Raw genomic sequence first — 14,134 nt, forward strand, 5'->3', positions numbered from 1 at the left:
GCGTAGCTCCGCTAACGGGGCCAGGCGGTTCCAGGCGGCTCCAGGCAGTTCCAGGGGGTTCCAGGCGGCTCCAGGGGGTTCCAGGCGGCTCCAGGCATTTCCAAGCGGCTCCAGGCGGTTCCAGGCAGCTCCAGGGGGTTCCAGGCGGTTCCAGGCTCAGCGGGCAGGTGGAGTGTGTTCACCCCGTCTGGGTAAGGCACCTTGTCTATTCTGCTGCTTGGTATCTGATCGTAGCGTCTCAAAGTGTGACATGAAGTTTAATGTGTTTGCATATATACTGTTTGATACGTGTGTTAAAATATAATATTCCTCTCTGGAGAGTTTAATATTTCTGAAGATGTTAGTATCTTCTAATCATTATCATCCGATACCAGTTACTAATATTCCCTTCCTCTGATCTTTTTGTAGTTTGTAAATTCATATTATTTGTGTGTGTGAAATATATTCTTACCTTCGATTGGCTTCTTATGTGCAGTGTGAACTTCTTTAATATTTTTATTGTTTCATACAGGAGGCGACGCCTCAGCTCCAGGTCTGGATGCAGAATCTCCCCCTGATCCTCTTCCTCCTCCTGACATCGTCTTCCTCACTGTCTCATCTTTTATATACATAAATTATAGGAATATTATTTCATGATTCCCCAAACATTGGCTGAATATCTGCTTGTATGTTATTGTAATAAATTTCTATGAAAATGTTTTGTCTGTTTATTTTGTAAGATTTGAGTTTAAAGCTCTGATTACATAAAGGTTGATACACATTAAATATGAAATAATTCTTATGTTTCTTGCTTATAAATCCAGAGATAAAGAATCAACTCAAAAGTTGTTCATTATGTTTAGTCAGTTGAGTCCAATAAGTTATAATAAATAATCTCATGAAGGGACAAAAGTTTTCATGTCTAACTGGACAGTCAGACTTATGAAAATGTGAAAACATATTGTGAGGTTTTAAAGAGAATAAGGGCCTAAAACATTATTCTAACACCAACTGATAGTTTTCTAGATTAAAGTCAGAATGATGATTTGTTTTCTTTCCCAAATCCTCCAACATTTCCTACCTGGTAGAAATAGATACATTTTTATATTTGGGTAACATTTTCTGCCTGCTTGTTCATAACATACCAGATTATAATTGATGCTAATGCTACTCAGAAAGGAGAAACTGAAGGTTTGAATGACGGGCAGAATGTTCTAGTCGCGGTTCGAGTCTTTTTAAACCAGAGCAGATTAAAGGCTGGTAAAAACTGGGCGGACTGGCCCTTTAGCCATTTACTGAATCAGAAGCTGCATTTATCAGCCATTAGCTTCATTTAGGAAACAAAGTCGGAGTTTAAAGGCTTTCTGTGTGAAAGTATCATGATCAAATTAATTACATGCCGATTTGGACGAGTTTACAAAAACAAACTGAACTTCCTGGTTAGAAATGAAATCATGAGAACCGAAACCGAGCGCTGCTTATCCGTTGTTTCCATTTTCCTTTGTGAATGAAAAGGGAAATGGGATAAAGAGCCGAGCTGAGCCGTTATCCGATTTCTGATTATGGTTTAATAAACGAAAAAACTAGAATATTTTTGTTTTTTCATTTCAAATGAATATACGAACAGACGTGTCATTTTGTTGTCTCATTGTCATTAAAAAGGTCTACAAACACATTGGCACAAGCCAAATACAAGTGAATAATGATTATTAAGTGTGCAAAAGTCATAATTAGGAAATGTGATCATTTTCATAGCGATTCCATTCTTGGGGGTGAAACATTCAGGATATGAATTTAAAACGTAGAAGCTGCTGGTCACATAAAGTGTTATGTAGATTCTCTGTCCTGGTAAATTAACATAGAGGAGCTTTTCCTTCCCGGAGACATTCCTGTCACTGTGGAACCAGAGGGCTTCAAGAAACAAGGAAGGCAGAACATTCTTACAACATAACCAGCACTTAACGAGTCTGTTCATCTCCACACATTGGACCCATCTGTCAGTAAATGTCAGCAGAAGGGAACAGAATTGGCTTATGGTTGGATCATGTTTAATAGTTTATAATGTAAATGATTATATAAATAGTACTTAAAATAATCGTACATAGTTAAACATAATGAAAAATGGAAACAAGTTGTTTCTTGTTGATGTTCTGAAAGTTAATTGATAAAACATTGACAAGTATGAAAGGGGCAGGATATTATAAGATGTATCTCCTACCTGCTCCTTTTCAAACAGAAAATATAAAATTGCATGTCACATGGGCAAAATAAATAGTTTTACATTTTATTTCTTAAGTTTGTCTCATTCTATTTTGTTTTCTTTTTTTTTGACTGTTTTTAATGTCTGTTCGAAATAAATAAATAAATAAATAAATGAAATGAATTCACACGATTTCAACTGAAGGCATCTCCAGGAACCACTTCAGGACAGCATTGAGCAAATAGGTGGGAAGGTCAGGCTTTCCAGGGCTTTGGGGATCCCATCCATCTCTGGCTGACCTGTCCACCAAATCAGCTACTTTTTCCTCCAGTGTGGGGCACAGTGTCGCTAGCTTGCCCACCAATGTAGAGAGGCGGCTATCTACACCTGTTAGGCGGCTTTTGGTGGTTTCTAGATACTCTGAGGCGTCTGCTCGGATGGTTAACATCTCAGATTTTCAGCGATCTGCTCCGTCACCATGGTTTGTGTTTTGGCTGAAAATTGGGCAACCACTTCTTCCACTGGCGTAGTTCTGGCTTCTGCTACTGCTAGCTTAACTAGTTAGCAGTTTCTTCATTGTCATCAGAGCGGACATTCATTTGTTTTTGAGCCTGTTTGACAGATTGGTTCAGTGACGATGTCACCATCACTTTCTACTTGGTAAACATGTCAACCAAAAGATCACATATGTGGAAAAACAAAGGTACATCAGGGAAAAGTGTGAAGCTACGGTTAACAAGCTACATTCCTCGGTCACATGACCTTGCGTGACTTGAAAGGCTTCTATTTTGTGTGAATTATAACATGGTTAGTCAAACTTTTTTTATGACTGAAGCCTTTGCCACAGGTTCCACATGAGAAAGGCTTTTCACCGGTATGATTCCTTACGTGGTTAGTCAAATTACGTTTCGCATTGAAACCCTTTCCACAAATTATACATGAAAAAGGTTTTTCACCTGTGTGAGTTCTCATGTGGCTTGTCAAACTTCCTCTTTGATTGAAACATTTTCCACACGTCATACATGGGAACGGTTTCTCACCTGTGTGAGTTCTCATGTGCCTATTCAAATGACCTTTTTGACTGAAACTTTTCCCACAAGTTATACAAGAAAAAGGCTTCTCACCTGTATGATTTGTCATGTGGTTAGTCAAATTTCGCTTTGTATTGAAACCCTTTCCACAAGTTAAACATGAAAAAGGCTTCTCACTTGTGTGAATTCTCATGTGGCTATTCAAATCATTTTTGTGCCTGAAACATTTCCCACAAGTTTTACACGAGAAAGGCTTCTCACCTGTGTGAGTTCTCATATGGCAATTCAAAATATGTTTTTGATTGAAACATTTTCCACAGGTCAGACATGAGAAAGGCTTCTCACCTGTATGAGTTCTCATGTGGCTAATCAAATTACCTTTTTGATTAAAAGACTTTCCACAGATTATACATGAGAATGGCTTCTCACCTGTGTGAGTTCTCATGTGAACTGTTAATCCACAATTGAATTTGAAACTTTTATGACACACTTTGCACTGTTTCAATTTTTTATCCTTCTGAATTTTCTTGCCCTTCATTCTTTGCTCTTTGTTCCCACATCTGGTTTTCTGTTGCCGTTTATCTCTGTGGGATCCTGAGGCTTCGTTAGTCTCTATTCCCTGATGATGATCTGCTTCAGGGATGTTCTGGAAGATGATTTGGGTTCCATTGAGCTCCGGTCGTTGGTGGTCTGTTTCATCATCAGAAAGCTTTAGGATTAAGATATCAATCTCCTCCTTCTGTACTTCCTGGTTTTCATCCTGACTTGCCATCTGCTCAAGTCCTGATCCATCCTCCTGTTCCTTTATTTCTTTAAGTTCTAGTTCTACTGGTTCCTCTTTGATTTGGTGAGATACAGAATTGGTTCCCATTAAGGTATCAGTCTCTTGGTCCAGTACATCCTGGTTTTCATCCAGACTGATGTCTTCAACCTCAATCTTTACAATCTGCAGAGATCCTAATTGACAACCATCTTCCTTCATTTGTTGCAGTTCTAGTTCCTCTGGCTCTTTGATTTCAAGAGATGCAGAATCTTTTCCTATTGTGTCATCCATCTGGTCAGGTCTGGTCCCGACTCACGATCTTCTTCTTGTATAAGTTCTGGTTCCTCTGCTCTCCCTTTGGTTTTCAGAGATTCCCTCTGGTTCAGAAAAGAGGCGTCTTGTTGGTTGAGGATAAAATGATGAGCTAGAACATCTTGCTTGATAACAGACATGTGTCAAATCTGAAAAAATGAAAACAGAAAATTGAATATTAAAATTTTAACTTATTACCTGCAGCAGTTGGTTCTCTGTTCATCTTTTATTGACCAAAAAAAAAAAAGGAGCATCACAGCTGAAAACATTTTCAAGATACAACTGATTGCAGGAGCTCACTGATGATGAAGCCTCAACTTTTCTACAGGTGCCGTCGTTAGAGCCAAAGTGAACAACCTGGAACCGATGAACAAGGCGACTTGGAAAGATGATGAGAGCTGTTATTTTTCAGATACATAATTGTATTTGTTATTCATAGTGATTGTTTTGGTAGTTTGATTTAAATTTTCCCAGCAAATAATCGAGAAGGTTGAAGGTCATGCAAACGCTCATATGCAGAATCATAAGATTCATTCTGTCGACTGATGGAGCCCTGGTCTAAGTTTGACTCAGTTTAGTATTGAGCTGATAGACAGGCTGGTCTATTGATGAACATTAATATAATTAAGTCCAGCATTAATCCTCACAACAGACTTTATTCATTTTTAAGAGTTTTTTGGCTCTAAATTGAGGACTTAGGCCTCCATACATGGAGAGGCATGTTCATTCATTTGAATAGTTGTCACTGGTAAAGTACAGAGAAATGGTCCTTTTTATTATTCTTTTTATTTCACATCATTGATTTTACATCATTTCAATACAATCTGTGAAAAAAACAGACAAAGCAAAACTGTTATGGCAATTTATTACAAACATCCCATAAAAAGCCATTAATCTTTATGGAGTTATTTTTCCTGAACATCACTTCTGATAGAAACTGACAAACTGCTACAAGGAACAATAGAAAGCAACAAACTTTGATATTCCCATTTTCTCATTACTCACTTAAGCTTCCCACTCCCACAAAAATAAAAACTAAGGTTAAGAATAAAAACCCACCTGAGAATAAAGACTAGAAGACAACAGAGTTCAATATATTTAAAATCCTTTCACAAAATGTGAAATGCAAAGAAAATCATTTGACAGTAAGAGTTTCAACTTTGATCTGCCTTGTAGATAAACATCCAACTAGGCCTGTCACGATAACAAATTTTGCTGGACGATTAATTGTCTAAAAAATTATTGCGATAAACGATAATATTGTTTCAAGACCGTTTGACACTGATTTAATGGACATGACTAATAATGCATGTGATTTCCTGCCGTAGATACACTTTATTTTCAGTGAACGTAACACTGGAACTAATAAACTAAATAAACAAAACAACCAAAAAGAAAATAAAATGGATTCTCAGTCTCCATTAACAAAAAACGTATTTGAATAAAAACTAAACAACATGAAGCCAAAGTGGAAATAAATACTGCATTCAAACAAAAGAGTGCAGATTATGAAGTCTGTACTATCCTTCAGTAATCACTAGATTTAAATAGAGGAGACGGGAACAAGACGTGGGCTGCACAGTGGTGCAGTTGGTAGAGCTGTTGCCTTGCAGCAAGAAGGTTCTGGGTTCGATTCCCGGTCTTTCTGCATGGAGTCTCCATGTTCTCCCTGTGCATGGTGGGTTTTCTCCAGGTACTCTGGTTTCCTCCCACAGTCCAAAAACATGACTGTCAGGTTAATTGGCCTCTCTAAATTGCCCCTAGGTGTGAGTGTGTGTGTGCATGGTTGTGTGTCCTGTGTGTCTCTGTGTTGCTCTGCGACAGACTGGCGACCCGTCCAGGGTGACCCCGCCTCTCGCCCGGCACGCCAGCTGGAGATGGGCACCAGCAACCCTCCTGACCCCATTAAGGGACAAGGGTGTAAAGAAAATGGATGGATGGGAACAAGACGTGATTTCGTAACCGATCATCCTGCGGTGTGTGGTGTGTTACGGTGGATCATCGTGGCCGCTCCGATCTAAATCAGGGGTTTTCCCCGACTGGGATCTTAACGCTGAATGTGACAGGTAGCCAATCAGAAAGCCGGATTCTCCTCCTGCTTTCTGAGGAGAAATAACGGAGGGGAATCCCAAACAGCTGACACGGCGCAACATGAAGTCCAGAGGACATCGGAGATGATTTGTGGAAACAACATTAATGTTAATTCAACATTTCGTGCAAAGAATATAGAAATGACAAGGAGAGGAGTTGGAGCCAAATTGCTACAGTAGTTGATGAACCCGGTAAGTTTTCAGCTGTTCTTCGTTAACGTGACATAAATAGATTATAATGATTTTCATTCAGTCAAGACTTTACGCTGACTCTAGCCACACGCATCACAGGTAGATTCTAGTAAAGCATCGATTAATGCCTGATATTAAGATTAGTTAACTGGACTTGAAGACATTATTTTGGGCTACAAGTCCAAAATAATGGCTGTGTGGCTGGACCACACAGCACGATCGAACCGTTATACCTGGGATTTCTTTGGCTAATGTGTCTCTCAGGTTTTGAAAACGGGCCGACAGCTCGTGTCGTGTGCGCTGGACATTAGACTAAGGAAATGAGGAAGGGAGGGTCAGTGGAGAGACCGGAGCCTTTTTTCATTCAGTGTCATCAACAGAGAGAAAAAAGGCCGAAGAGACGATAAAGCCGATAATTAAAATGAGGTCGATAGGTTTAATTTATCGTGCGATTAATTGATTTATCGTTTATCGCGACAGGCCTACACCCAACTGTTGAGTTCAGATTCCACCTACTTCAGGGGTAGCACTATTATGTCTTATTCTATTTGCAGATTGAACTGAATATTTAGACCAAAACTGAAACCAAATGTTTCCTCATTCCCATCTCAGACTCATTTAAAGGAACATCTTCTGATGCCGCTTTTGTAGCCAGTCGCCTGCTTGGTGCATTTATGTTACATCTTCAGTTGTTTTTTCACTCTCAATAGACCCACTTTCTTACGTCAGAGTTTGTATTGTGAGGTCAAAGCGTCATTACTATCATGTATAATTATTAACACGTATCTATGCCGGGGGTCTCAAGCTAAATTTGCCAGTTAAAGGAACCAGAACAAGTACATGCCAGGTCTAAACAATGTGAGAGCGCCAGAAAGTCTGAAAATCTGAGCACAGATCTCAAAAGTTATAATATTTATCTGCAAAAGTAGGTTTAATTATTCAAAGATTCGCACAAATGTAAGAGAATTTAAATGTCTTTGAATTCAGCAGCAAGATTAATAACAATAAATCCTTCTGACTTGTATGGGTAATTTTGAAAACAGTTTCTAATTACATTTTTACAAGTTTCAGTAGGTAAAATACAACTACAGAGAACTTTATTACAAGTATGAAATGGGAAAGGATTCTATTTTGTGAGTTGTAAGATGCTTAATCAAACTATGTTTACGACTGTAACCTTTTCCACAAGTTCCGCATACGAAAGGTTTCTCACCTGTGTGAGATCTCATGTGGCACGTCAAACTACATTTTTGAAGGAAACTTTTCCCACAGGTCATACATGAGAACGGCTTCTCACCTGTGTGAATTCTCATGTGGCTAGTCATACCACGTTTTTGAAGGAAGTTTTTCCCACAGGTCATACATGAGAAAGGCTTCTCACCTGTGTGAGTTCTCGTGTGGCTAGTCAAACTACGTTTTTGAATGAAACTTTTCCCACAGGTTAGACATGAGAAGGGCTTCTCACCTGTGTGAGCTAGCATGTGGGTATTCAGAAATCGTTTTTGATTAAAACCTTTTCCACAGGTCTTACATGAGAAAGGTTTCTCACCTGTATGAATCCTCATGTGGTAAGTGAAACTATATTTTTTATAGAAACCCTTTCCACAGATTATACATGAGAAAGGCTTTTCCCCTGTGTGAGTTCTTACGTGTCTAGTCAAGCTACGTTTTTGAATAAAACATTTTCCACAAGTTAAACATGAGAAAGGTTTCTCATCTGTGTGGGTTATCATGTGGCTAGTAAAAGTAGATTTTTTATTGAAACTCTTTCCACAAGTTCCACATGTGAAAGACTTCTCACCTGTGTGATATCTCATGTGGCTTGTCAAACTACGTTTTTGAATGAAACTTTTTCCACAAGTTAAACATGAGAAAGGCTTTTCACCTGTGTGATATCTCATGTGGCTATTCAAACTATGTTTTTGCATAAAACCTTTTCCACAAGTTAGACATGAGAAAGGTTTCTCACTTGTGTGTGTTGTTATGTGGGTACTCAAAAATCTTTTTTGATTAAAACCTTTACCACAGGTTAAACATGAAAAAGGCTTCTCACCTGTATGAATCCTCATGTGGCAGGTAAAATTAGATTTTTTATTGAAACCCTTTCCACAGATTATACATGAGAAGAGCTTCTCACTTCTGTGACTTATCATGTGACTATTTAAACTACGTTTTTGGATGAAACTTTTTCCACAGGTTGTACATGAGAAAGGCTTCTCACCTGTGTGAGTCCTCATGTGAACACTCAAATTACGTTTCTGAACCAAACCTTTTCCACAGATTGAACAAGAGAAAGGCTTCTTCTCACCTGTGTGAGTCATCATGTGGCGATTCAAATCAGGTTTATGACGGAAACACTTTCCACAAGTGACACATGAAAAAGGCTTCTCACCTGTGTGAGTTCTCGTGTGAATAGTCAAACTAAACTTCTGAATGAAACATTTTCCACAAGTTACACATGAGAAAGGCTTCTCACCTGTGTGACTACTCATGTGGCTATTCAAATTATGTTTGTGATTGAAACCTTTTCCACAGGTTGGACATGAGAAAGGTTTCTCACCTGTGTGAGTTCTCATGTGGCATTTCAAACTAATTTTTTGATTAAAACCTTTTCCACAGGTTTTACATGCAAAAGGCTTTTCACTAGTGTGGATTCTTATGTGGCTATTTAAATTATGTTTGTGATTGAAACATTTCCCACAGATTAGACATAAGAAAGGCTTCTCACCCGTGTGAATTCTCATGTGAACTCTTAAATCACTATTACATTTAAAACATTTCCCACACACTTTACATTGTTTACCATTCTGAATTTTCCTGCCCTTCATCCCTTTCTCTGCATCATCACTTTTCTGAGCCATTTTCTGTTGCCCATCATCTTTACTGGATCCTGAGGCTTCATGAGTCTGTATTTCCTGAAGCTCTACTTTAGAGAAGTTCTGTAAGAGGATTTGGTTTCCATTTACATCTGGTGGTTGTTGTTGGTCTGTATCATTATCAGAAGAGTCTAGGACTAAATTATCAGTCTCCTGCTTTAGTATATCCTGGTTTTCATCCTGACTGATGCTTCCAGCCTCTTTCTCTGCCATCTGCTGAGGTCCTGATCCATGCTCCTCTTCCTTCACTTGTTTAGATTTGAGTTCTACTGGTTCCTGTTTGAGTTCAACAGGTGCATAATCTCCTCCCATTAAGGGATCCCTCTCCTGCTTCAGTACATCCTGGTTTTCATCCTGACTGATGTCTTCAACCTCAATTTTTACCATGTGCTGAAATTCTGATTGATCATAATCTTCTTTAACTTGTTGCGGTTCTAGTTCCTCTGGTTCTTCTTTTATTTCCAGAGATCCAGAATCTGTCCCCAATACGATATTCATCTCTTTAGTTCGATGGCGTCTTCATTCAGCAAAGGTTCGGATCCATACTCTCCTTTTACGTGTCCAAGTTCTGGTTCATTGTCTCTCCCTTTGGTTTTTAAAGATTGTTTCCTTCTTTTCCAGAACAGAGATCTCTTGTTGGTAGAAGACAAAACAATGAGCAACATCTAGCTTAATAACAAAAATAATGATGTGGGAAATCTGAAAAAAAGAACAGAAAATGTAATATTAATTTTAGCTTATTTTCTGTGTTCATCTTCCATTGACCAGTTGCTACACCAGAAGCTTGACAGCTGCAGATCAACATGTTGCATATGTAACAGACAGGTGGCGCTCACTGTTCAACTGAGTTTTTTTGTGCAAAAATTAAGGCAGACTGAGGTTTCTCTACAGTCTTTAGACAGGGCACACTATAAAGGCAACTACTGATACTCAGGTTTTCTCAATACCATGTTTTCCCAGAACAAATACTTTGGTTTATGTACTTTTTTTTCTCTCTTGCTCTCTGTGAAGGCGGACACTTTTTCCCTCTGCTCCCTCCTGCCCATTCCTCCCCTGCTTGCTCTGTTTCTGTCCCGTCTTTTTCTCTTTTTCTATATTTTTGGAGCCTTTCTTTGCACATCATCCAAATCTACAAATTATGGATTTGGTCAACTGATCTCTCAATGCAATTGATCAAACTTTCGACAAGAAGTCTGGGCACAGAGAGCCTCTTGTCCTGCTGGATTCATCCTGGATTTATTCATGATGACAGGATTTTGGAGCTTCTGGATTCCTGGATTATCGACACATTTGTGACGGACTTGGCCGAACTAGAGAACACTCAGAGTGTTGGTGGACAGAGACCAGGACTCTAAAACTCACTAACGGGGTGGAATCGATCTTGGAGAAGTTGCTGGTTTCGGCTCAGTGGAACGATCAAACTAATTTGGATGATTGGGAACTGAGATGCATCGGAGAGACTTTAGGGAAGATTGAAATTTATAATCTTCCCGACCTCAGACATTCTGTTTCTGAATTGGCTTCCCCCGTGTGGCCTTGGAAGGGCTGCATATCTCTAATCTCCTTGAAGATATGTAAACACAACGCTCTTCCCTCCTCACCCCCTCCTGTTTCCATGGAGTTGTGTAGCTGAGCGCTCCCAAGGACATCATTCCTGGATAACAACACCTCTATCGGACTTTGGGTTAGGCTGAGCAACATGGCTTCATGGCCCTTTGACCTCACCGCCTTCACCAATGTCTTAGTTTTGCCCTTTGTTTTGTCTGAATGTTGCCACCTGCCCTAATGTGTCCTTTCCTCTTTTTTGTTACTCACTATGAAGTACTCCCTATTTAACCCAGAAAAGGATTATGTTAGTTTATTAGTAATATCAGAAATTGTGGAGTACGCACTATTTAGATCAACATTATACAGCCCAGAAATGGAATCAGAATTAGAATAACTACAAACCTGAATCCAGAAATACTTAACAGGAACAGTCACTGCTTAGTTTATATTACTTTTAACCCAGAAAATATTTAGAACAAACTTGGAATTGTGGAGTACTCACTTTAACCCAGAAAAGGAATTAGATCAGTTTTAGCTTATTTTATCAGAAACTGTAGAGTTTCACTATTTAGAAATTGAATTAGATACTTAGCAACCCTGAACAGCATCACTTAGTTTACATACTTTAGAACATTAGATTAGTTTTCTTTCCTCTTTTTTCTTTCCTTTGGTTTGTTATTTTGTTTGTATTTCCTTTTAATTAATGTAAAGCACTTTGAATTGCCTTGTTGCTGAAAATGTGGTATATAAATAAAATTACCTTATTTGGCGATATGAGTTCTGAAATACAGTAGTTAAGAAGGTGGTACTTGTAGATCAAACAAGTTTTGAAAACAAATGCATTTTATTTAGAACAGGTGGGCCGTTCTTTTTAAGCCTACAGTCCGCTGATGATGCTCCATCAATTATCAAAGACTATGGTGGGGGGGAAACAGTGTTCACAGACTTATTTACAAATCCACACACAATGTCTGGCTATAAACACACCTCATCTCACCGCCTTCACTGCCTCCTCTCCTTATGTGGTCTATATGTTGCTGACATGTGCAAAGGTTTTTTGCAACCCTACTTTGCGTCAAATAGGAAATAGTGTGAAATATGATTTTTCCTTAATGTGGTTATTCTCATCTAATGAAAAGGTGTCACCCCCAGGGCTGCACCTGTCTACCAATGTCTTATATGTTTCTTTGTTTTTCCTTCTTTGGATGAGCTGTACTGAAATGTGGATTTCCCCCTGAATGAATCATTCACTTATTTATTCAAACTTGACCGCCAAGCTTTGTAGAATGAACTATTCAGATCATTAACATACAAAGTGTTTCACTGTCCCATAACTCTTTAACCAATCAATTTATCAGCACCATTGATTAGCACGTTTACCCCTGACTGAATGAAAACATCCATTATTACACCCCATTTTTTAACAGCCGTTTTTCATTCACAAACCATGACTCCTGGCTCGCTCGCCAATAACGCTGCCTTGGGTACATACTACCCACTACGCACTAGCTAGTTTAGTAACTAGCTTGTACTTTGCATTGATCAGAATTATGACCAGAATGGAGTCATGAGTTGACTGGGAAATATGCTATAGTACAACTAGCATTTATTTATGATCATAATAACCATTGGGTATTGAATTTAATGCAGAAGTAAATGAAAGTGTGTTTGTGTCAGGTTGACTTAGTGGACAGATGCAGCCACAGTGAGGCAGCAGCATTCAAACCGGAAATTATCCTGGAATTTAAAGAAATGGGATTTGGTTCAGGCAGTCAGGTGGCTTACAAACGTAGAGCAAAAGTCAAGAGCAATGCAGAAATCTCTGACAATAAGATTGTTTTCTTTTACAGAGACTTTTCTTAAAACCCTGAATAACGACAGCACTCCTCCAGTTCTCTGCCACCGGTGTGATAGGTGACCTATATATAAGTGGAACTTCTGCATCTTTAACACAGTTACGTTCTGACTATCATCTTCTCCCGTCAAGTTTGTTCCGTTATCTGCAGGGACAGATAACGGAACCCTGCAGATAACGGGTTCTATTTTAGGAAAAATGTAGCGGATTTTGGAGCTTTAAAGAAACATGAAACCCTGGAGGAAGTAAATAAGTTTGATCCTATCAATCAGGGGGCAGTGTCATACTTTCATAAGATCTTTAATAGCATACCTGTAGACACAACCAGGATAAAGAAAGCATGGGAGGATGAGTTGGGACAGCAGCTATCTGATGAAGTGTACAAGACTGTTCAGTCAATGCCAGACAATCTCATACAGTTCAAAACTTTACATAGACTCCATTATTCAAGGGAGAAACTGCACTTTCTTTACAAGCGTGTCTCCAATTTGTAATCGTTGTAGGCTGCTATTGGTGACTTGACACTCTCCTCCTGGTCATGTGTTCAGCTTCACTCATTTTGGAAGAACATTTTTCACTTTTTTTCAACGGCTATTGGAAAACAACGGGACCCAGAACCACTTATTGCCATCATCGGGGTCTCCAGTGCTATGCAACCAGCCACTAAAAATGAGAAAATGACAGTTTTGCTTGGTACGGTGATTGCTAAAAGGTTCATTTTGAGATTTTGTAAAAAGGACTCGGTGCTCACATTTGATCTGTGGTTGGGGGAACTAGCAAATACTCTGCATCTGGAAAGACTGAGATATTGCAATGAAGATGGAGTCAATGTGTTTGAGAAAACATGGGGCCCTGTACTAAAATTCCTCCAAAGAAAGACTGTTAATGACAGACCCACCAATGTTTAGCAGCTTGTGTAACCGTCATGTTTTTGTTTTTTGTACGTTTGTGGAATGATTTGGATCATTTGGTGTATTTATGATGTTGTCCTGACTGCGTTTTCTGATGTGCCGATTTGGTGCGTGTGGGGGATGGGTGGGAATTTGATCTGTTATCTTAATGTATGTATGTCAATTTGGAAAAAATTCAATAAAATATTTTTTAAAGATTATTATGGGCTTACCTGGTTTTGCAATTGGAGGTGAAATTGGCCAGACTTGTTTTTTTTCCTCAGAGCCCAACTGAAAAGCTAACAGCTAACAGCAGCAGGTGGCTAACAGCAACAAGCGGCTAACAGCAGCAGGTGGCTAACAGCAGCAGGCGGCTAACAGCAACAAGCAGCTAACAG

General features: G+C 39.1%; 1 protein-coding gene and 1 pseudogene across 1 annotated transcript; both read right to left on the reverse strand.

The window, feature by feature from the left end:
• Positions 1-11: 11 nt before the first annotated feature.
• LOC103463250 (uncharacterized) overlaps positions 12-14,134 on the reverse strand; it is an 18,315-nt pseudogene continuing 4,192 nt past the window's right edge.
• On the reverse strand, positions 6,978-10,136 carry LOC108166219 (oocyte zinc finger protein XlCOF6-like). Its single transcript, XM_017304286.1, has one exon. It carries the CDS (start codon positions 9,939-9,941, stop codon positions 7,668-7,670), a length of 2,274 nt encoding a protein of 757 aa, XP_017159775.1. The 5' UTR covers positions 9,942-10,136; the 3' UTR covers positions 6,978-7,667.

The sequence above is a fragment of the Poecilia reticulata genome, linkage group LG4 (genome assembly GCF_000633615.1).
Source record: "Poecilia reticulata strain Guanapo linkage group LG4, Guppy_female_1.0+MT, whole genome shotgun sequence".
NCBI lineage: Eukaryota > Metazoa > Chordata > Actinopteri > Cyprinodontiformes > Poeciliidae > Poecilia > Poecilia reticulata.

What these genes read in the sequence shown, in the direction of transcription:
- LOC108166219 (XM_017304286.1), bottom strand. Translation starts at nt 9,941, where the DNA reads ATGAATATCGTATTGGGGACAGATTCTGGATCTCTGGAAATAAAAGAA.